General features: G+C 43.3%; 1 protein-coding gene across 1 annotated transcript in view; it reads right to left on the bottom strand.

Moving 5' to 3' along the window:
- Positions 1-15,766: 15,766 nt before the first annotated feature.
- The window catches only part of RP1L1 (RP1 like 1), a 99,250-nt gene continuing 90,043 nt past the window's right edge, over positions 15,767-24,973 (bottom strand). Inside the window, exon 4 of the mRNA XM_077489274.1 lies at positions 15,767-21,534. Within this exon, the coding sequence (XP_077345400.1) occupies positions 16,247-21,534 (5,288 nt within the window). The 3' untranslated portion in view covers positions 15,767-16,246. The remainder of the gene's footprint in view (positions 21,535-24,973) is intronic.

Here is a 24,973-nt window from a genome sequence, read left to right on the forward strand (position 1 = left end):
CGCTCAGTGTGAAACTGTCATGTAATGTAACTGCATGCAGGGAGAGAGAGGAACTGTCACAACTCAGCAATGATGTCGGAGATGGGCGGGACCGAACAGCTATCTAAACCACAGCCAATGATTGGGCTGCTCAAGAAAGGGGGCGGGGCCACATACAAGTAGCCGCTTGCCCAGACCCCATCCCATTGGCTGGTGTTTGATAGCTGTTCGGTCCTACCCACCCCCGACATCACCGCTGAATTTTGACAGCTCATCTCTCTCCCTGCATGCAGTTATATTATATTACAGTTTCACACTCTGAGCGGCTCTTACAAGCCTCACGATCTGCTAAATGTGATACTATCTCACAGGCAGCGGGGGGCTTCTCACTGCTTGGATGCAGCCTTTCACAGCAGCCCAGGCAGATCTCGGGACACTAACACACACAGGGTGATTAGGCTGTGCCCAGGCACACTCGGCACAGGCCAGCCCTTGTGCATGCCTATGGCTTTTAGGACAAAAAGTTCAATGTTGGTCTCATCTGACCAGAGGACCTTCTTCCACATGTTTGCTGTGTCCCACACATGGCTTCTCACAAACTGCAAACAGAACTTAATTTCAACCATGGTTTTCTTCTTGCCACTCTTCCATAAAGGCCAGATTTGTGGAGAGCACGACTAATAGTTGTCCTGTGGACAGATTCTCCCACCTGAGCTGTGGATCTCTGCAGCTCCTCCAGAGTTACCATGGGCCTCTTGGCTGCTTCTCTGATGATTGCTCTCCTTGCCCGGCCTGTCAGTTTAGGTGGACGGCCATGTCTTGGTAGGTTTGCAGTTGTGCCATACTCTTTCCATTTTCGGATGATGGATTGAACAGTGCTCTGTGAGATGTTCAAAGCTTGGGGTATTTTTTTTATAACCTAACTGTACTTTAAACATCAACACAACCTTATCCATGACCTGTCTGGTGTTTTCCTTGGCCTTCATGATGCTGTTTTTTTCTCTAAGGTTCTCTAACAAACTTCTGAGGGCTTCACAGAACGGCTGTATTTATACTGAGATTAAATTACACACAGGTGGACTCTTAGGTGACTTCTGGAGGCAATTGGTTCCACTAGATTTTTAGTTAGGGGTATCAGAGTAAAGGGGGCTGAATACAAATGCTCGCCACACTTTTCACATATTTGTTTGTGAAAAATTTGGAAAATCATTTCTCATTTTTTTTCCACTTCACAATTATGTGCCACTTTGTGTTGGTCTATCACATAGAATCTCAATAAAATACATTTATGTTTTTGGTTGTAACATGAACAAATGTGGAAAATGTCAAGGGGTATGAATACTTGTCAAGGCATTGTATATATTGAAACCAGCACTTGACCAACAGCGTGTGGTAAAATGTATCTTTATTTGCAAGCTGGGTAAGAATCCACAAATGTAGTACCTCCAACGCGTTTCAACCCAAAGCGGCCATAGTCACAGGTAACGTGGCCATTTAGGCTGAAACGCGTTAGCATTCTACATTCATGGATTCTTACCCTGATTGCAAATAAAGATACATTTTACCAAAAGCTTTTGATCGAGTGCTGGTTTCATTATATATACAGTATACAATATATATATGGACTTCCTTGCAATCTATCTGGTCATATAATATTAGTAGAGCCATCAATTTGTGTATTCACTCTTTTCTGTCCATGTGTACTTCAGTAGAGAGAGTGCTGGGCTGAATAAAAGATATATTGTTTTTGTTTTTGGTAAGAAAAAAGAATCCTACACTGTCCCTTGGTGATCCAGATCCCCCTTTTTTTGTCCCCCCAGAGGTGGATTGGCCCATGGGTGTAACAATTGGGTTGCTGCGTATCCTCGTTCAAAAAAAAATGATGAAGTTTTAAAACAATTATGCAAGAGTGTTACCTTAAAGTCCAAACTTGAAAATGATGCCTGGGGGGAGCCCCCAGCAGATGGCCCTCCCCCACGTGCCAACGGTGGACTGCCTCTATGGTCCCTGCATTGGTCTTAATGTCTTCAGGACCCTAAGCTGCTGGAGCATGGGGGAGAAGATGCTACGGGGACCAGTCTAGCACAAAGGAGTTAGAAGATATTCTAGGGGTAAGAAGATATTCCAGGAGCATGCCAACTGCAAGGATCAATGTTCATGTTTTCCCCAGTAGGATATTGTAGATGTTTTCCACGTATCTCCTGAAGAAGCCAACTGGAAACGTGGAAAAAGTGGAGAGAATGACCCCATCCCCTTATGTGATCCTGGCAGTTCTACTGTGTCCCAGAGGCTCCTCACACAAGGTTTTTTATCTTATTGCGATAAAAAGCCTTCTGTGTGCAGCATCCCCCTCACCCCCCCTAATACTTACCTGAGCCCATCTAAATGCAGTGATGATGCACGAGAGACTTGGCTGTTCTGAAGCCCCCTTCTCATTGTCTGAGACAGCAGCACAGTGCAATTGATTCCTGCTGCTACCAATCAAAGTCAGTGAGCCAATGAGGAGAGAAAGGGGGTGGGTCTGGGCCGTGGCTCCATATCTGAATGGACACAGGGAGCTGCGGCTCGGCTCATGTGCCCCCATAGCAAGCTGCTTGCTGTGGGGGCACTCAAGTGGAGGGAGCCGCCAGGATCACCAAAGAGGGATCTGAGAAGAGGAAGTTCTGGGCTGCTCTGTGCAAAACCACTGCACAGGGCAGGTAAGTATAAAATGTTTGTTATTTTTAACTAAAAAAAAGGCGAGACTTTAGAAAAACTTTAAGGTCGGGGCTTTGTACAGGCCACCCGAGTTCTCCCTCAACAAAGTCATCAAAACATGTCCTTATGGAGATGTTTGGTTGACAAGACTTGGCTCATTCCAATTTATCCCAAAGGTAATCAGTAGGGTTGAGGCCTGGGCTCTGTACAGGCCTCTCCAGTTTCTCCTCACCAAACTAATCAAACCAGGGCCTTCTTTAATACTGATTGGACCCTGGGCAAAACTTTTCTCGCCCCCCCCCATGCAGTTTTGCTCTCCGCCCGCTCTGAGACATATAATAAATAGCAGCTAGACTCAAAATCAGTTTACTGAATCAGATCAGGCAGCTATTGCCATTGGTTGCCAGAGGTTACAGTGTATCATTACCGCTCACTGGCTGGTTGCTAGAGGTTACAGCACATGATTTCTGCTTGTTGATTGGTTGCTAGAGATTACTGTACACCAATACTGCTCACTGACTGGTTGCTAGAGGTTACAGCACATGATTTATGCTTGTTGATTGGTTGCTAGAGATTACTGTGGACATGACCTCTGGGGGCATGATATACATATGAATGCCGCTGGCTGACGCTTTTTACATATGAATGCTGCCACTATTTACATATGAATGCCGTTAATTTACACAGGGTCTGCAGGTGAGTCATCTGTACACAACAATAGGGTAGAGCTGGGCAGCATTAGTAGCAGCACTTTACACTGAGATATTGGGACACAGCACAGGACTAAAACCTCAAGGGACGAGGGAATTTAAACTGGGAACGTTGGCAAGTATGAGGCAGCTGCTTTGGGCCCCACAACAATGACAGGGCCCAGGGCAGCTGCCCCTTTTGCCCTGCCTTAAAAACGGCCCTGAATCAAACCATGTGTTTATGGCGATGATGGCTGAGAAGACCTGGCTTATTCCAATTTATCCCAAAGGTGATTAGTTGGATGGAAGCCAGGGCTCTGTACAGGCCACTCCAGTTCCTCCTCACCAAAGTCATCAAACCATATCTTTATGGAGATGTTGGTTGACATGGCTTGCCTCATTCCAATTTATCTCAAAGGTAATCAGTAGGGTTGATGCCTGGGCTCTGTACAGGCCACTCCAGTTTCTCCTCACCAAACTAATCAAACCATGTGTTTATGGGGATGATGGCTGAGAAGACCTGGCTTATTCCAATTTATCCCAAAGGTGATTAGTTGGATTGAAGCCAGGGCTCTGTACAGGCCACTCCAGTTCCTCCTCACCAAAGGCATCAAACCATATCTTTGTGGAGATGTTGGTTGACATGACTTGGCTCATTCCAATTTATCTCAAAGGTAATCAGTAGGGTTGATGCCTGGGCTCTGTACAGGCCACTCCAGTTTCTCCTCACCAAACTAATCAAACCATGTGTTTATGGCGATGATGGCTGAGAAGACCTGGCTTATTCCAATTTATCCAAAAGGTGATTAGTTGGATTGATGCCAGGGCTCTGTACAGGCCACTCCAGTTCCTCCTCACCAAAGTCATCAAACCATATCTTTGTGGAGATGTTGGTTGACATGACTTGGCTCATTCCAATTTATCTCAAAGGTGATCAGTAGGGTTGAGGTCAGGGTTCATTGAAGCCCAGTTGATTTTCTCCCCACTCAACAAATTAAACCATGTATTTTTGGAGCTGGCTTTGTGCATGCGGCACAGTCATGTTGGAAGAAGAAAGTGCCTTCACCCAACTTTTACCACAAGGCTGTGAGAGCACAATTGTCCACAATGTCTTTGTATGATGTCCTATTAACAGTACCCTTCACTGGAAACATTAAAACCTAATCAATTGGAGAGGGGTCCTCAAACATTTGGCCTTACAGTGTCTTAAAAAAACATTCTAAGATTGTAATTTCCTTGTGACGTAATGTAAGTCAAAGCCAAGGTTTAAGCTTCTGCTGTCTAGGAGTTCCAAGATCAATGCCGGCATTATGTCAGGATGATACTTGTGCCAGCTCAGAGGCCGGTGTGCAGCTTCCCTCGGAGAGCCGTGACTCACAACAACAGGAAACAATCACAATATGTGTTATTAGCTGTTGTTGTGGGGTAATCAAGGTCACAGCGATAGGAAACACTTAATGCTTCCAATTATGGGTATTGACCCGTGCTCGAGGTAAAAATTAGCTTGGCCCGAAGTCGCTGATTCCAAGCTGTGTACCGGACAGCTGTCATTTTTTTTTCCTATAAGGAACTGCAAAATCACTTTATTCCAAGGAGACAATTATTCCGACCACACGAGGTAGGCTTCTGGTATTTTTAAACTATTTTCTATCAAGAAAACAGCCAAATGGATGAATGGAGCTCACTGCCAACTGTCTCTACCAATACCTTAAAGGCTTAGTCCACCTTTGATGCCATGTTTCATGCAATATGGTTGAATTCCCCAAACCCCACCTTCAAACCTCACCCCGCCCCACTTGTCTCTTACCCGAATCTCTGGGTGCCCCTTGCTTTACCCACACAAGCATATCTTCCATTTCATGGGTATCAGGGCATCAGGTGTGTTGCCACCCTTGTGTTCTATTGTTTGCTTCCACCAGCCTATCTGTATGGATCTGAAGCTGGGGATAAACAATGGGGCCTGTGCATTGCATCCACGAAGCACTGATCATGGTTGCAATGTTCTGCAGGCTTAAATATGGACTTTTAATAAATACACCTTTTTTAATTAATCAATTATTGGTGCATTTATGACATCTATTTAAAAAGGCGGACGATGCCTTCAACATTGTTTTAATGTGGACCCATCTGTAAAATTCTGCATAAATTCTTGACAGGTCCATTTTTAATGGGTCCAGTTAATAAAAAAAAAAAGGTATAATTGAAACCCAGTTCTAGGTGCCCCCCCCCCCATTTCCTGCCCGCCTTCCATCTTGAAGCTCCCTCATGCTCTTTTATAAGAGAGATATGCAGAGACATGAGCCCAGTGCAGCTTGATATTGCACCCCAAGACGGAAAGGGGATCTGGTATGAATGTCAATGGGGAGTCCAGGCCAGGAACACAAAAAAAAACTGTGTGCCCCCTTTAGGTCTAGTATGGAATTTAGGGGGGGGGGCACCATACAAAAAACAAGCAAAAAAAAAAAACATGGGGTCCTCCTAAAACCCATGATTCCTTTATTTGAGCATGCAGCATGGTAGGCCTGGGGGGGGGGGGGCATACATCACCTGTCTCCAGAAATATATCAGGCCACATGCCTTCAACATGGTGGTGATGGTGGGAGGGGTGTCATTGACACCCTTGATAGAAGGCTGGCATTCAGTCAACTTGGAAGAAGACCGGTGCTGGGTCACAGAGTGGCGAGAGGACAATGAGAGCTAATCATTTTTTATTTTTACTGCTGCAGGGTATTGCATTTTTTCTTTTCTTATGAAGCCGAGGTTGGGCTAGAAACAGCTGTCCTCTGGTTACAGAAAACAGTGTCATCAGGTGCTAGGCCCTTTTTAGTTAGCGCCCTCCTTTAGTGATGTAATGGGTGAGTCAGTGCCCAGATATAAGCCAGGTTGGAAGGAGCCCTAGGGCAGTTGGGGCACTGGAGCTAGAGACCCCAACATCAGGCAGATGTAGCCAGCAAGTGGAGGCCCTGGACAGGGCTGGAGAGAGGTAGACCTGCAACCAGAAGTGTCAGCTGCAAACTTCCTGGCCCTTATGGAGGTGGGGGCTAGGGTGGGTTGCAAAAAGCCTTTTAGGCCTGGTCAAGAGTTCCTTAGAGTGAGACCATCTACCTGGAGGGTCCCAGAAGAAGTATACTCATGAAGAAAGGTGACCACAGAGATCCCATCTCAGTGAGTACTAATGACAACGGACAGAATGGAGTGGCCACAAGATGGCGGAGAGTTAAAGCCTCAAGCAGGAGGGTCACAGTTCTAGCAGAAAATAAAGAGGGTCAGGGAGTTGCGCTCTTGATGCAATTCTAGCCAATCACAAGCCCCTCTTACAAGTGTCTTTGCCTAGACTAAGATATCATACTGCTGCAGGCAAGAGGAAGCATTTGCTCAGTCGCCTCTTACCCAAGTGATCAGACTACAACATGGTAACTCTGTATCAAGTCACAGAGTGGGAAGCGGCAGCAGGGGCTGATCTGTGTCAGGCACCAGGATATACATGATTGTCTCATCTCTAAGCAGACATCCCAGTCCAGGAAGTATATGGTGACCCTGGATGATTCCAGAACAAAGATAGCCCCGTCCTTCTGAAGAAGGCTGCAGCAGGAGGGTTGATCTGTGCCAAGCCTGTAAATGTCTTTGATCGTTAACTTTTTTGTCATTTCTCTAATATTTGCATAATTGTTGCAGTTTTTATATATATGTCTATATTTAGCAATATTGATAACCATTGGGCGTATTTTCTTATGTAATTTATATACATGCTGACACATGCGGCCATTACAAATTTCTTCTCCTTTCCTGCCCCTAGATGGCGCCTTGACCTCTGTTGTTACTCCTTTAGAGGGCGGACTGCAGCAGTGTGGCTTCCCGGCCGGACGAGGGGATGGGCCTGAGCGCACGCTGGCCCCTCCCCTAGGCTCCCGGGACTTAGGCGGGTAGGTACCGCCCACTGTCCCGGGATTCGTCGCCCGGCCAGCGGCATTCCGGAACAGCTCCGGACGCGGCACGTTAGCGCGCAAGAGCGTTTTTCGCGGATGTGCGCGACGTGCTGACGTCACGCCTGTGCGACGGAGCTGTATTCATTTCTGTCACTTCCGGTAATGGCATTTCCGGAACGCCGGGGAGACCACATGTGGTCGGCCATGTTTGGCGACCATGCGGGTTCATTTGACAGAGGATGTACTGGGTGGGGCCCACCTGCGATTGCGGAACAGGACACAGCTGGGGTAGGCTTGGCCATATACTATATTTACCCAGCGATGAGGGAGGGCAATTTACCTGTCCCCATCAAGGAGACCATTGTTTGCTGAGATTTCACCGTACACCTAGGTAAGCTACCTTTTTGACTTCCTTAGGCACTCTTGTTTTCCTTACTCACTCCTTTATCATTATGGTTACTATTGCCTTTATTACACCTCTTTTACAGACCTGGGTCCCCTGTACCCTATTGAATCATATAAGGGTGTGGGGCGAGCATACTCTGGACCCCGGAGGCTGGGACCGGATAGTCTCTCCTCTATTTGTACTGTGGTCATCCTGGCCCATTTCTCTAAAAATCTCTCCAATGGATGCCATATTTAGGTAAATTTATATATACGTCTCTTCCTTTGTGCACTTCACATTACATCCATACCAGGATGCTTTCTTTTCTCTTGCTCATCACACTACATCATTTCCTTTCTTCCATGGCACTTATCCTGGTTTTTCTATTTTCTTTTTCTTTTTTGATATTACTCACCAATAATAATGGTGGCTACACTGTTTATTAAGTGCACCTCTCACTCTTTATCCACGGTGTTATTTACCAGCTTTAGTCTCATTGGACACTGTTCCGGCATGCTACCCTATGTTCCCTTACTCATCACTAGTAGTGGGGGATCTTCTCCATTTCTTTTGGAGTTGATAACTGACTAATGAGTCTGTTTTATGTCCTGTCCCGCCACAGGTACGTCCCATCCTGCCTCTGACTATCAATACCTGTGTTCCCCTCCGTATGTTACACTGGAGGTGGACCTATACATGTGATCTCTCGTAAGCCACACTCCTGGACTCCCTTCTCCCCCTCTTCCCCTCCCCCCCCCCCTCTTGGGGCGGACCCCAAGGACAGGGGCCTAGTATGTGATCTTTGGTGCACCTATGCAGGACATGAGAGGAATGTTTGGGGCCACATGTGCTTTCTGAGGAGGATCTCCACTGTGGACTGTATCCTCTATGGCGTGTGATGCACATTAATTGGTAAATATACAACATTGTGACGATAGATGTATATATTGCTTACAGCAAATTGTTCTTAGTACATTATGATGAACAATTTCTTTTATATCTATTTATAGTCTTTTTTCTTCCACAATAGACAAATTCTCTGAAGAAGACCCCTGTGAGGGTTGAAACGCGTCAGGGTAATTTTTACATTGTATATATAGGTGTACAGTATTTTCGTGACATAATTTATGCTGTCTATATATGTGCATCCATAATATATATTTTTATTGTCAAAGTGGAGTTCAATTCTTGACTATTATGTTAGTCATTTATATCCTCTTTTTATTTAATAAATATTATGAAATAACAAGCTTGCCCGACTTCTTGCGTTTGTAGTAACTCTACTCGCATATATATGTGTTTTACCACATTATAGACATATTGTTGCCAAAAAAAAACACCATAGGGGAGACCTTTTTTCTTTTTTTCTAGCCTGTAAATGTCTTGTCTATAAAATGCTGCAGCCCATAGGAAAAACACTGCAGAAAAGGTATTTTACATGTTTTTTTATTGTTTTCAGTTACAGCAACTGAAATGTATTTTACATATGATATTGGTAAATACATATACCACTCTGTTTTATACAGTAATAAAGTGCTTAAAGTGTTTTTTTTTCATAAATACACAACAGCTTACATAGACATAAAACTTTACAGAATGCAGGACAAGCTTTTCGGACAGTGTTACTGTGCTTTGTGGAAGCTGCATGCTCTAGCACAGATGAAACAGGTTCTCTTCCAAGTGCTTATATCACTGCTACAAAGCTACAATGCACACTGAGCAGCTGCGGCCTAGCCATATAATGTAAATCTATTTTACCACTACTTCAAAATCATTGTTGAATCCCCCAGGGGACCAAATGCATGGAGCACCTAGCTCTGTTCTGATGTGTGACCATGTTGTGCAATCAAAGCATATCTCTATGTCTGTTTGTGCTTGTTGTAGCTCCACCCTAGGCTGAAGCCCAATTTACTGACATTCATGTGGGGGAGCTATGGGCTGTACAACAGCCACCATTTCCTCTCCTCTGTGTACTAGCTGGCAGCTGAATGGCACTATGCTATTTAGAGTGAAAGGTTGTAGTTCTGCTGTCTACCAGCAGGTGTCTCCTAGCAGCCAAAAGATCCCAGTAATCAGTCTGCACCTGATGCTGGCTACTGGGAGGGTATTTAGATCCTACCAGTGGTGGCCCGTAATGCAGGGCGCAGGGGCACAGGGGCGCTGCCCCCCTGTCCATGCATATGGCCCCCTAATCTACATGCAAGGTCCCGGATGCATGGATTCCAATGGGGTTTTTTGCGGCCGAGATGGGGTAAGTGCGGGGCTCGTAACCGACCGGGGAGGGGGGATTGCTAGTCAGGCTTGCTGTTTTTTAGGTTGTTTAGTTAGGTATTCTGTCAATAAATCTTACTTTAAGTATATATGGTCTGGTCCCAGTTTTCTGAATGTAGCCACTCAAATATGGCCATCCCTGCTGCTGATTCCTGACATAACACTGGAGCAAGAGGCACTAGTAGGGAAGGACCTAAATACCCTCCAAGCAGCCATCACCAGGTAGAGACTGATTAATGGAATCTGCTTCCTGCTGGGAGACACCTACTGGTGGACACCAGAACTACAACCTTCCACTTTGGGAAGCACAGTACCACCAGCAGATGATCTAGGTCCTGACAACGTTGAAGGACCACAATCACCTCCCGAGCACACCTGCTTCCAGGGACAGAAATGTTTAATGATAAGCAGTGTGGTTGAACAGCAGTAGTGGGTGAGGGTCAACCATACTAGCTCAGCAACCACAGTATGGATCAGAATGGGACAAAGCTCATATGCATTTGGTCCCTGGGGGGGTTCAACAAAGTTGAGGTGATACTTCTTTAACAAAAATGGCCAACAATCGCACCTTTACCAGGATAGAATCGGGCAGACAAGGTCCACACAAGGAGGAACATCAATGAATTCTGTCAGAGGCAATGCCAAAAAGGTGCAGTGAAGAAGAGCTACTACAGGATTACAGGTTGAGTCATATATTCCTTGCTTGGCTCCTCTGGGTAGCACTTCGGCAGTATAAATAGGAGTAAAACATGACCCCAATCACTTCTTCATTCTGTGTCTGTATGGATCTTCATTTCCACATTTGTCTCATATGTCTGCAAAGCATAGACATATAGAAAGGAAAGGGTGCTAAACCAAAAGGTAAAGAAGTCCAAGATGCTTTAAATTACTCAAAACTCAATCATATGAAAATCTTCAATGTTTGAGGGCCAACCACACATCCCTCTTCGTCGGGGCTTAGAAGATTAAATATGGACCTGAATGGACTCAAATATACCAATAACTGCATAGATTTATCTTTGTTTTGGTGAAAGTTCTCCTTTTGGGCTGAAAAAAAGGAACAGTGTGGCCAGGTGCAGAATTCATATTCCGTATTATAAGCCCTCATGAAGGGGGGAGCGTTGTTGCCCCCAAACGTGTTGACTGATGAATTCCAGACAATGAAAAGAAGCTCAGGCTCTTTCACCTTTTGTTTTGGTTCACTTTTCTATATACCTGGGCTTTAAGTCACTTCATTGTGGGAAGCGTGTTTGGTTGGGCCATCTTACCAGAGCCAGTGAGCTTACTTAAAAATGTAGGGCAAACATTTGGACCCAATTTAACCGTTTGCTTTTACCATAATTATTCATTATTCAGTTTATTGTATATAATTATCATTTCTAATACACAGTATCTGCCAATCATGACTTCAGCTTTTGCATCTTTGTATGAGGAAAGTCTACGTGTCTCGCACTACATCAGTGCTTAATCATGACTCCATTATTCACTATTCAGTTTAATGCACATATTTATAATTTCTGATATACAGTATGTTTCCATCATGACTTCAGCTTTAAGAGTCCATTTTCATCTTTGCATGAGGAAAGTCTACGTGTTTCGCGCTACATTGGGGCTTAATCATGACTTCTTGGGAGTCATGATTAAGCCCTGATGTAGCACGAAACATGTAGACGTCCTACATTCCCATAGTGACTTGCTGCTGTGTCACGTTGCTTTTATGACCTAACAAAGATGAACTTTTTCAGAGTGCAGCTGTCCAAACTTCTATAAATACATAGGCTTCAGCTTGACAAACTGAGCTGGCACCCACATGGAGTATTGTGTGCAGGACCGTGTCAGCAGACCAACCTGGTGCAGCATTACAAGACTGGAACCTCTCAGCAGAGTGTGCCATTTAGCACATCCCACTTACAGTATACAGCATACGCAATGCTTTGTAGCAGTGAGAATATAGCATTTCTAGGAGGAATTAGGGATGGTATTATTAAGATTTAAGTGCAACAGATCTATACCAGGGGCGTATCCTAAAATGAACACCACAAACCCTACTCTCAGCAGAGAATCAGTCCAGCTTATATATGTTAGAAAATCTTAGAGCTTGTATAAACGTATCCTTGTGCTGCAATAAAACAATGTATTTGAAAGCTCCTGAAATTCAACAGGGACCATCAGGTTGCAGGTCACGACTTTTCTGGGAGTTTTATACATTTGGGGGGGGGTTCAATTGAACCTGATGCTTTGCCTTACATTGAGCCAAAACCGTCCCATCATGTACAAGTGATTGTTTGCAATACTGTTGGTACCATTTACAGCAGTTAAAGGAATTATTACTAATGCCGCGTACACACGATTGGAATTTTGGTTGGAAAAACCTCTGTTGGTTTTCCAAATGGAATTCCAACAGGATTTCGTTCAAGCTGTCTTGCATACACACGGTCACACCAAATTCCGACCATCAAGAATGCGGTGACGTACAACACGTACGACGGGACTAGAAAAAGGAAGTTCAATAGCCAGTAACCAATAGCTTTTGTTTTGTAGTTGAATCTGAGCATGCATGAGTTTTTGCTCATTGGAATTGCATACACACAAACGCATTTTCGGATAGGAACTTTTTTCTGACCGAAAAATTGAGAACATGCTCTCAATTTTTTGCTGGCTGAAATTCGGCCACAAAAAGTCTGATGGAGCTTACACACAATCCCATTTTCCGACCAAATGCTCTCATCTGTCTTTTGCTGGCTGAATGTCCAATCATGTGTACGCAGCATAAGAGAATATTGCCAAAGTGACATATTTTTCCAATGCCCAACTCCAGGCTCCCTCCCTCCTGACCCCCAGTGCTCACGTTGCTGCATTTTTTGTGCCTACCTTTTTTTCAGACATCTTCAGGTTGGTCACTTGATGCACAAGGTCTTCCTTCTCTTTTCTGGTAGTTCTCCATGATGCATATCTCTGTGTACTTATATGTGAGTGGTCACACAACCCTTGATGAAGGGGTCCTGTGTGGCCCCAAAACAGCAAACTCTTTATTGTATAATTATTATGCAATAAAGCTACTTTCTTCAAAATGTAATTTTGGTACGCCGAGGACTATGGATGAGTAAATCGGCCTGGGTTGATTCACCAAGGGTTCACCAAATCGGTTTAGAATCCCATTCAAGTCTATGGGGAGGGGGGGGGGGGGGCAGGAGTGATCCTATTATTCAATGCTAGCCATTTTTAGGGCTAATAGACAAACTACTGTAAAAAATATGTGGGCACTGCCAAGGGACATAAATATCAATGTGAAATACCATGCAGTGGGTAGAGGGCCTTTCCATGTGGTTTTGAGGGCAACACTGAAAATACATGCAGTATTACCGGTTACCGGTGGCTAACAGAAATCTCCTGATCTCTACTTGTGATCGGAAGGTTTCTGATCATGTCACTGCTGTGACAGCCAATCACAGGGGTCACATTATGAGAAACGTTATACCGCCTCCTGGCATCAGAAACCTGTTAAGGGGCTAGGAGGTGCCAGCGTTAATAAGCACCACAAGCTGTCTTTACTTACTTGCTGTTCATTTGCTCTTTCCTCCCCTACATCCTACAATGCACAGCATGCATCCGTCTAAAGGTCGTTGAGGCACATTGTAACTTAGGGTTAGCAAACCACACCATGTCTTAAGTTTAAAGAACAAAAGTTTTGTAGAGGTACCTTGTGGCACCAGCTACTAGATAACCATGCCGCCATGATAAGATTTTCCTAACAACAGGTTCCATTTAACACAACCGACGTGCAATCATTGACTGATGGAGCATAGATGACATTACAGACACATTTTTACAAAAAAACACAGTTACTGTTACCAAACCTTGACCCATAGTGGAGGCTATTCTTACAGTCATTTATATATTAGGAACTATGTAACTATTGTTTTTAGCCGAGTTACAAGACGTCCAAGGGAAGCAATCTTTTTGTTCAATACTGTCAGATTGTTGCCTAAACAGAACATTTGAGGTGGATTGCAAATAGCCTTTTATATGGTTTTTATTGAATTAGTAAGTGACCAATACCTGTAAAACCCACTTACATATTTCATTGAGCCCTATGGAAGAGAATTTTAGGTAGCGGAGCTACACAGCAGCTTCTGCCATTCATGCAGGTTCCCTTCAACGTAACAAATCTGTTACCCTAGAGTAGCATTTTTCAATCCTTTCAACAAAGAGGAACCCTTGAAATAACATTCTGGTCTCAGGAAACCCCTGCTAAAAATGACTACCGTATATCTACAACTCATGACACGATAGTGTGATGATCAGAGGGAAGAAATGCTCCTTACACTTGTGGACATTGGAAAGAATTATCCTCTTACAGATAGCTAAAAAGATCACTGGTGTCAGTGGGAACTTATCTGTGAGGCAGAAAGTGTTCAAAGAATCCATTGCAACCTCTGGAAGAACCCTAGGGTTAAATGGAACCGTGGTTGAGAAACACTATCCTAGAGGAACCCTTTAAATATTATTTTATGTCTCAGCGAACCCCTCCTAAGTCAGTTTGTTGAGGGTGAGTGGGAGAAATGCCATTTACATTGGTGGCCAGTGGTAAGAATTCCTCCCTTACAGTAGTGGCCAGAATGCCACCCTTACAGGCAGCCAAAAAGATCATTGGTGTCCTCTAGCTGGCTCTGCCAAGTGGCATTGAACCCAGAACTATTTATTTACCATCAATATGGAGGCCCATTAGCCAGAGTTCAAGGAACCCCTAGCAACCTCTAGAGGTATCCCTAGGGTTCCAAATAACCCTGGTTGAGAAGGGCTGGATTAGACTATATAGACAGATGTCTGTGGACACCTGATATCACACCTACATGAGATAGACTTCGCATTTCAAAACCATGGTCAATATAATGGAGTTGCACTCCCCCCTCCCCTTCTATTTGTGGCTGTCACTCTTCTGGGAAGGCTTTTCACAAGATTTTTGAAGGTGCCAGTTTGAATTTGTGCAATTTTTGAGGTCAGGTACTCATGTTGAATGAAAAGTCATGCTCCTCGTGACCTTCCTTTCTTCCAGGACATCTTCCCAAAACATAGAGGGTGCAGAGCCTCTGGGCTGTGTATTGCATTTTACAGATGTCTGGACCACTACCCTGGGTGACATGGGTGGCAGAAGATAATAATCGAAGAAGATAAGTGCAGCAGGGGCCAGGGGTATGGGGATTTACCAAAACCATATACTATGAGGTCAAACCTAAACACTTTCAATTTGTATGCAATAAGGCAGGCCCTTGCACTGCATGGTTGAAGGTGAAGCTAAAGGAAATGAAATAAGAAAATTGTATAACGTATGGCAAGCTTTCGTTTTTTTTTTTGTGAAAAGGTGAACTAACCCCTCCACCCCACCATCACCAATGGAGACAACGAGGAAAATAAAAAGGTTATGGGGTGGATTTTTTAAAGGCAATTACACTGTTCACTTTGCAAATGCAGTTCCTCCAGAGCTTAGTAAATGCAATAAAGCTCTGCCGACTTCCATCATCCAATCATGTGAAAGCAAAAATACAGTTTTATTATAATTTCCTTGCATGTGATTGGGTATTCTTTGTAAAGCAAAGCTCCATCTAATTTACAAAGCTCAGAAGCAACTGCACTTGCAAAATGCACAGTCTGTTTGCCTTTAGTAAATCAACCCCCATCAGTGATTCAATCCACTGGTGCCGACCAAAATTTGAAATACTAGTTTTGTATGGACTTTTCCTTCAATGGTTGTTGCATAATGTACAATTTTTGGAAGTTTAAAGCAAGCATTTAAAAAAAAAAAAATCATGACATACAGAAACAATAACACATGGTACTTTTCATTTTCAAATGACATCTAAAGCAACTTAGTAATCCCCCCTTAGAAGAGTTCTGTGCATTTGTGTAGTTGATGCTGCAAGGTGGGAAACAACTGGACAGCACTATCCCCTTAGAAGAGTTCTGTGCATTTGTGTAGTTGATGCTGCAAGGTGGGAAACAACTGGACAGCACTATAAGTGGTCATGGACCCTCCACCTGCTGTTGAACCTTTCTGAGAACCGCTGATTTTCTCATTGGAGCCCAGCAGCACTTACGAAATGTCAATTTACAGTGCTAAACACAAGCTTTATAACACATGAAAATAGCTGCTGCAAATTTGAGCCTTTGCTAACAGAAGGCTAAAAGATGATTGCAAATAACTAAATGCATGGCAAATAAACTGCAATGCAAATATCAGTTTTGGATCTGTTGAGCTTTGCTTTTTAGAGGTATATGTAAGGGTCTAAAAGTCAGTTTACCTAAAAATCTAGGTCATCTTGATCAATAATATCATCTTCCAAAGTCTTCTTGGATTTACTGTCACAATCATCAAAGCTTCCTTTGTTGTTTGATACCCGCCCAATACTTTCACTTTTATTTTTACCAGCAGGGCTTGCTCGTGGGGAGTCTCCATCCTCCTCCTCAGAGGAACTGTCAGGGTACATCTGGGAATGTTTACTACCAGAACTGTTTGATTGTCCATTTGGTGATGTTTCCCCTAAGGTATTGTTTGTCTCTTTACATTCTTCTAGACCTTCGACAGAGCCATTCTGTGTTATAAGAGAACCATTACCTAAACAAGATCTCTGGAAGTACAAACCATGGGATTCAACAGCTTCTGTGTCTTCATCTTCTGAGTTTTCCTCAGTTTTGATGACAGGGTTTGTTGTGTCATTTTCTTCATGGCAAGCACCATTTTGAGAACATTCATCTATTACAGCAGCTTCATCCTTCATGGGTTGTTCATCATCAGAATCAGAAGCCTCTTTTGTTTCCTCATGTTCAGATGGTAATTCTTGATCTTGGTGGACATCCTCTAGGTGATTTGGCTGTTCATCTTCGCACACTGCTGTGTTATCCTCATCCACTGGGCAATCTGTGCTCATCCCTTTCCCTTGGGCACCTGCAGAGTTAAGTTCATCAGATATGGCATTTTCTACTTCGCCATCCAAGTCATCAGTGGACTTGTTTTCTACATTGGAGTCTTTGTTTTCTAAATTGTTTTCTACATTGGAGTCTTCGTTTTCGGACTTGTTTTCTACATTGCAGTCCTCATTTTCTAAATTGTTTTCTACATTGGAGTCTTCGTTTTCCATTTCTTCTTCTTGTGTAGGTTCATGTTGAAGGTCATTTTCTTCACATATTTCATCCTTTTCTACAGCTGTTTTATCATGCTGGCTATCAGTCTCATTATCTTCACCATCTTGTTCTACGATGTCTGATTTTGTTGCTATTTCATCATCAGCTTTAGAAGATAAAGAGACAGCATCAATGGCATCTTCTTCATTTTGGCCTTCAGGACAATCTTTTCCAGTTGCTGCCTTTACGTCATTGTCACTCGCTTCTTGTCCGGTATTTTTTGACTCATTGTTTTCCCTCTTTATCTTCAATATCTGCTGAAGGTCAAATGCTCTCACGATAGGAGCATCGGCAACTGGAGGCCTTGGTTTTGCTAATTTTGCTAACTTTTTCTGTTTTATGCATTTTTCACATGGGCAGAACTCGTCATTCGCTTGTCCACTGCTGTCATCTGCAAATGAAGCACTGAAAGTTAGGTCTTCTTCATCAGTCTCACATGAATCATTAGTTCCACCTTCCATGTTATCGCCACCTGCATAACCATGCATGGACCTTCTCTGCATTGCTTGCAAACGTCTTCGCCTTTCCTCTGCTTGCAAAGAAAACTTGCTCTTCGGACCATAGTCAGGGGGCCTTGGTATCCTAATTCCCGCTCGACTCTTAATTTTCTGAAGCTCATTTGAAATACTCCTCTGGATTCTTTGGCTTACTTCATTCTTAAGTTCTGCAATCATCTCCTCGAGATTGTCGTTGTTTTCTAAATTCCACCTGACCTTGAATTCATGCATTGCATCCACATAATGAGTCATAAACTCCTTCTCAATTTTTTTTAGTAGCTTCAGCACCCAAACTGGGTCAGCATCAAACATTTGATAATTTGTTGCTGGATTGTTTTTCTCATTTGAATCAGATGTAGATATGATAGTGGTCTGACTGCTAGACTTGATGTCATTTTCTTCCTGTGAGTTAGACGCCTGGGTTTTTGCCTCGTTTTCATTATGGCTAAGGATATTCATGGTGTCATTATTATTCATGGTTTGGTCCTCTACAGCTTCTGTATCAGTGATTTCATGCCCTTTCATTGAGTCTTTTACATCTCCATCAGAGTAGCTGTCTATCTTTTTTTCATTCATATTTTCATCCATGACATAAGATTTAGTCTCATCAAAACCAGCATCGGTAGTTTCTGTTGTGGCTGTTTGACCACTTCCTGTATCCTGTTCTCCTGAAGAGGTTGGTTCTTCATCGCAATGTTGTATGTTTTTACTATCACATTCCACTTCCTTAAGTATTGATTTTTCAGTTGCTGTACCATCACCTCCGCCAGTTATACTACCATCACCTGATCCATCAAACCCGCTGTTGATATCCACTCCAGAGGACGAAACAGGAGTCAACTCATCTTCTCTGGAATAGTGCTTTACAGACTTAAGATCAGTTATATTTTTATTGGTTGGACCTTCTGCCCATAGCGCCTGAAAAATATTTAGAAGTTCAATACACTTTGAGTCATTTGAGTTTTTTGTGGGATCTATTGGACCATCATTTAAAAGCTGTAGACCAGCAAGACATGAGATCAGGACCTGTGCAGAGTTACTAAGCTTCCTTCCCATGGTTTGTGATACTTCTGGTAAACTGTTTGACCGGTCAAGTTTTGATTCCTGTAATGGATTTAGCAGTGCCTTCATTATTTGCACAGAATTATGTATGTTGTTTGGTAGTGACCTTTTATCAAAAGTGCAGTCCTTTGTCCCTGCCTCATCTTTTGCATTATTCGTTTTTGAGTTATTTGACAAATCAGACGCGTCAATTTCTTCCTTAACTGACAAATTCGCAACTGCTGTTTGATTGGCATTATCAGTACAACACACCTCAGTCATCTGCTTGCCAACTTGGTCATCATTTTGTTCATCTGTCCTGGAGACCTCATTCAGTTCACTATTGTGCTCTTTATCAGTGTCCAGTTTTGGTCCTTCAGTTTTAATATCCATAATGACCTTTTTTTGGCATTCTTCAACTTCATACTCAACAGCCATTGTCTCTGAGGGAATCTTTTTAAGCCATTCATTTACGACTTCTTCTGGAGAAACATTGGGTAGTGCAGATGGTGTAAGTTCACTACTAACAATATTTTCTTGATCTAATGATTCTATTTTGAGTTTTCTCTTTGAAGAACTAGAGCTGTTTTTACGTTTTTTGCTATTACGTATATCCTCTGTACTATTATTATTAAGAGAATTTTTTAGCAGTTTGCAGGTCTCAATGCTGATCTTAGACACCAACAATCCATTTGATGCAGGTGTTGATGAACGTGAGCTGTCGACCATTTCTCCATTAACGTTTCTCAATGGGTCATTGTTCATGTTATTACTGGAATATTTATAGTGAGAAGATCGCAGATGTCTTTTAACTGGTTTATCTTTTGGAGGCGAAGGACTGTGAATGCAGGGAGTCTCTAAAGCTGATATCCTGCTACATGTTTCAGCATTTTCATTCAGATCATTTAGTTTTTCGTCATCTTTACTATTTTGGGACATGGCTCTGGCACTGTCTCTCGAAGAACTGCGATCACATATTTCAGAGGACCCAACCAGTTTGCCTTTTTTCTCAGATGCAGATGACACTCTTGAACTAACGCTATAATTTTTTTCATTTTCCCGACAGCTTACATTGTTGTATTTCGAACTGAAGGATTGAGATTTACTTGATGACTGTGAAACTGGAAGGCTTTCCTGGCCATCTCCATCTGCGATGGCTGCTGTGCATTCTTCAGATTTGCCTGTACAGTGTGATTTTAAAGATTCATTGCAACTGTCCTCTTGAATTGTGGTTTGATTGTCTACTTGCTCTTGGGGTAAAGCTGAGTCTGCTACAGGTGACATTGTTTGGTGCGACCTGTTAGACTGAAAGCTCTGTCCCCGACTTTCTGCAAGGGATTTTCTATTTGATTTAGAAGAGGTCGACCTGTTATCATTTGCAATGGCCTCACAATTTTCATAAATTTCCCCATGGTCCAATATTTTTTCACTATGTTGCTTTGAAATGGAAGACAAGTGAGGAGAACTGCAGGAACCTTGACCACCATTTTGGCTACAACGTTTGTTTTTCTCTCTTCTTCCAGTTGAAGATCTGGAATGAGAGCTTGCTCTTGAGGAACACTTATCGCAGTCACTAGCGCTGGATTTAAAGGGGGCATCTGGGGCCATATGTCCTCCGTTTTCTTGATCTTCCAGTTCATTTGTGGTCATTGGTTGTTCTGTACTTTCACTACGGTCTTTGGACACTGTTCTTTCAGTGGAAACACTTAGCATATTCATAAGTGTTGCTTTAGCACTAGTTTCATCTCTTTCTTCATTTTCATTGCAACTGATATTTGACCCAAAGCTCCTGGAATTAGTGCTGTCTCCTTTGAGTAGTCTTCTCTGACTTGTTCTAGAGTGCAATGACTGTGAAACCATTTCAACTTTTTGACTACAGCTTTCACGATCAGAACAAGGTGTGGGAGATAGTTCGCTGCAGTCTGCCAAGCTTCCCCCTTCAGTTTTTAGGTGTCTTTCAGAATTTTGTGACTCCTGGTTCTGCAAAGACATTTGACTCCTATGGCTGGAACGTGACTTTTGGCTATCACCTGTCTTCTGCCTGGCTGTATCTGAGGAGGCGTCCACATTTGATGCTGCAGTTGACTGACTACTACGACTTGTGCACTGGCTAACTCTTGAGTACCTAATGGTTGTTTCTCCATTTTCTCTAGTTTCAGAATAGCAAGAGGATTTGTGGACAACATGTTTTGTGTACTCTTCAGAAGACATGGTACGGAGGCTGTCCATAGATGCTTTTTGGTTGGACACTAATTTGTGATGTGAGGAAGTGCTTGAAGCAGATGAATGAGTTTGCCAAGTTGCCCTCTTTGTATAGTCCTCTTGAGGATTGGCATGCATGGGGTTCTTCCAGATGTCATAATCTTGACACTGCATTCCACAGTGGGCACAGTACATGTCTAATTCCGCTTCGTTAAGCTTTGAGCTGTACGAGTCACCATCACATGGATAAAAAGACTCATCTGTCTCAGAAAACGTTTCATGGTTCAACTCTTTTTTACCATTTTCATCATATAAACAAAGCTCTTCACATTTGCCCTTGCCGGATGTGCTGGACTTCTTTATTTGTGTGGACCATTGAAGGGTCTCCTCGTTGAGTAATCGAAAACGCACCTTCATCTCCACTGAAAGGCTGCCATCTTTGTTTACATGAACCTTTTTTTCAATGTCGTCATTGAGCAGCGAGTGGCCTGTGTCCTCTGATTTTTCATGCGGACATGAGTTGGAATAGGATGCAAAGCCACTGTTTGCTGGCGACATGTTTAGATCATTTGGATCAGATTTTTCAGATGACAGGGAGAACCTGGTCTTGTTGCTTGATGCAGAACGCGGGTGAATCACACTTTTCTTGGCTTTAAGTCCAAAGTTGGCTGTGGCGGCGTTACCATGCAAAGAAAAAAAAAAGAAGATACCAATTAATTAACATGTTCAAGTTGAACTGACTCCTAAAAACAGTTGAAAATGTTTAAAAAAAAAAAACAACCCCAGTAAAAAGACAGCATGAAGAACACATAGTCTGTCACAGTAGTGTCCTCTGCCCCCTTCAAATCACTCTCAACACAGTAATGTACTCTGACCCCGACCTCCCCACAGTTGTTTCCTCTGCCCCCTTCTTCACATCACTTAACATCACCTTCCACAGTAGTGTCCTGTGACTCCCACTCCCACAGTGGCTTGCTCTTCCCCCCATTCAAATTATCCCCCAACAGTAATGTACTCTGCCCCCCCCCCCCCCCCCCACAGTAGTACTTCCCAAATTTTCTTTAGTTTTGGTGCAGGATGAGTAGTTTCATCAAATTCTTTGTTGTTTTCTAAATGTAAATATTTCATCATCAGGGAAAATCTATACTCTGACATGACCGTGCCAAAGAATGGAGCAGCAAGTAATTTATTAGTTGTCCAAAAACCACTTCTGCAGAGGTTTCCCCACCACTCCCTGAAGTATTATAAGGCCCAGAAATTTCCAAATGTCATCTTTGGTCACTGGTTCCAACTTTCTGCTTCTTGGAAACTTCCAATGTGTAGTAGCAAATTGTTGTTCTTTTGTCTCAGTAACTATTTTTTCAAAAACCTCATCGGTCAGAAATAATCGTAAGTATGCTAAGGGGTTGTCGTTGTGATGGGAGTCACTTTGGACGGGCTTGTGAAACATAGCTTACCTTAGAGAGCTCTGGAAACTCCTTGTCCAGCACCCCCAGCCCCTCCTATGTATAAGATACCCAGTGTCTATTAGGGGAACAGGGTGACCGAGAACCCTAGTCTGATCTGCACTAATCAGACTCACCGTACAACCACATGGACTCAGCATTTTCTTTTATCCGTTATCCATGGTCTTATAGGTGTGGTTTGGTCCTTTCACTCTGGACATTAATATGTCTGAAGTGAAAGAGCCCCTTCATTCCTTCACATCACAGGTCCCAGAAGACTGCGGGACCATTTCCCAAAGCACAGCGCAGCTCGCACATGCCACAAGGCTTCACTGCCAGTTTCTCTTGCTTAAGATGCCGGTGCCTGGACCCAAAGTCAATTGAAAAATCGGCTCTGGTGAGAACATCGCAGGATCTCTGGACAGGTAAGTGTCCTTTTATTAAAAGCCAGCAGCTACAGTATTTTTACTTTACATTTTTTGGGGGAGGAGCCTGGAGCTCCTCTTTAACTACTGCCCATAATTATTATTATACAGGATTTATATAGCGCCAACAGTTTGTGCAGCGCTTTACAACCTGAAGGCAGACATTACAGTTACATTACAATTTGGTACAAGAGGAATCAGAGGGCCCTGCTCGTTAGAGCTTACAATCTAAAAAGGAAGGGGCAATTGATACAAAAGGTAATAGCTGTGGGCGGATGAGCTGATGGAGGAAGTAAAACGGTGTTAATTAGAAGCAGGATAGGCTTCTTTGAAGAGAAGGGGATTTCAGGGATCGTCTAAAGATGGATAGATTAGGAGACAGTCGGACAGATTGGGGTATGGAGTTCCAAAGGATGGGAGAAGCTCTGGAGAAATCCTGGAGGCGAACATGGGAGGAGGTGACAAGGGAGATAGAGAGCAGGAGGTCTTGGGATGACCGAAGAGAGCAGCTTGGTTGGTATTTTGGGACTAGGTTCGTGGTGTAGCTGGGGGCAGAGTTATGGATGGCTTTGTAAATTATTGTTAGCACTTTGAATTTTATTCGTTGAGTGAGTGGAAGCCAGTGCAGGGATTGGCAGAGAGGGGTGGAGGACACTGAATGGTTGGTAAGGTGGATGAGTCTGGCAGCGGCATTCATTATGGACTGAAGGGGGGATAGTCTATGTAAAGGTAGTCCAATGAGGAGGGAGTTGCAGTAGTCGAGGTATGAGATGACCAGGGAGTGAATTAGAAGCTTGATGGTGTCATTAGTTAAAAAGGGGCGTATTCTGGAAATGTTGCACAGGCTAAGGCGGCATGATTTGGACAGGGATTGTATGTGGGCCTGAAAGGACAGTTCAGAGTCTAAGGTTACCCCTAGCACCCTGGCACGTGGGGACGGACTGATAGATGTGCCATTGATCTTGACAGAGAAGTCAGGGGAAGGGGGATGTGGGGGAGGAAATATTAACCGCTTGCCGACCATTTCCTGCACATATGCGTCGGCAGAATGGCGCGGCTGGGCAAAGTAACATACCTGTAGGTTACTTTGAATTTCCAGCCGTGTACACGTGCGCCTGCTGCGAGCTCCGTGACCGTGCCTGCAGGACCCGCGGACTCGATGTCTGTGGGGATACCTGCGATCGTCTTCATGGAGCTGAAGAACGGGGAGCACACCCATTCTGCCTAGTGACAGGACACAGATCCCCTGCTCCCTGTCATCAGGAGCAGCAATCAGTGTCATGTCACTGCTAGACCATCACCCAGACAGTTAGAAACACGCCCCAGGACACACTTAACCCCTCCCCCGCCCCTAGTGGTTAACCCCTTCACTTCCAGTGACATTTTTACAGTAATCAATGCAATTTTATAGCATTGATCACTGTATTAATGCCAAAGGTCCCAAAAATGTGGGAAAATTGTCCCATGTGTACGCCATAATGTCGCAGTCACAATAAAAAGCCGTTACTAGTAAAAAAATTATTACATTTTATTAAATATTAATAAAAATGCTATAAATCTATCCCCTATTTTGTAGAAGCTATAACTTTTGCGCAAATCAATCAATAACGCTTATTGCGATTTATTAATTTTTTTGTCAAAAATATGTTGAAGGTTATGTATCTGCCTAAACCGAGGAAAAAAAATGTTCTTTTATATATTTTTTGGGGATATTTATTATAGCAAAAAGTCTAAAATAATGCGTTTTTCAAAATTGTCGCACTTTTTTTGTTTATAGTTCAAAAAATAAAAACCGCAGAGGTGATCAAATACCACCAAAAGAAAGCTCTATTTGTGGGGGAAAAAGGACGTCAGTTTTGTTTGGGAGCCACGCAGCATGACCGCGCAATTATCAGTTAAAACAACGCAGTGCTCTGGTCTTTGGCCAGCAAAATGGTCAGGGGCTTAATTGGTTAAGAGCTCAGTTTTAGATAGATTCAGTTTGAGGAAGTGGTTTGACATCCAGGCTGATATAATAAAAGAACATTCGTTCAGAAGAGTTAAAGATAGAGGTGCAGGGACTTTAAAAATAATGTATTACAGCCACTAGATGGAGCCGAGGAGCATAGGAAATACATACAGTACATTTTGTAACAAGATATATAATGTAATACATCTAGAGAATAGTGGTGGGAACTGGTAAGTAAATGTATCCCCTGGTTACCCTCTAGTGTTCTCAAGAATTGTTACATGGGATC

This window comes from Lithobates pipiens, unplaced genomic scaffold (assembly GCF_037356315.1).
Source record: "Lithobates pipiens isolate NorthernLeopardFrog02 unplaced genomic scaffold, aLitPip1_a1.2 Scaffold_18, whole genome shotgun sequence".
In the NCBI taxonomy this organism is placed as follows: domain Eukaryota; kingdom Metazoa; phylum Chordata; class Amphibia; order Anura; family Ranidae; genus Lithobates; species Lithobates pipiens.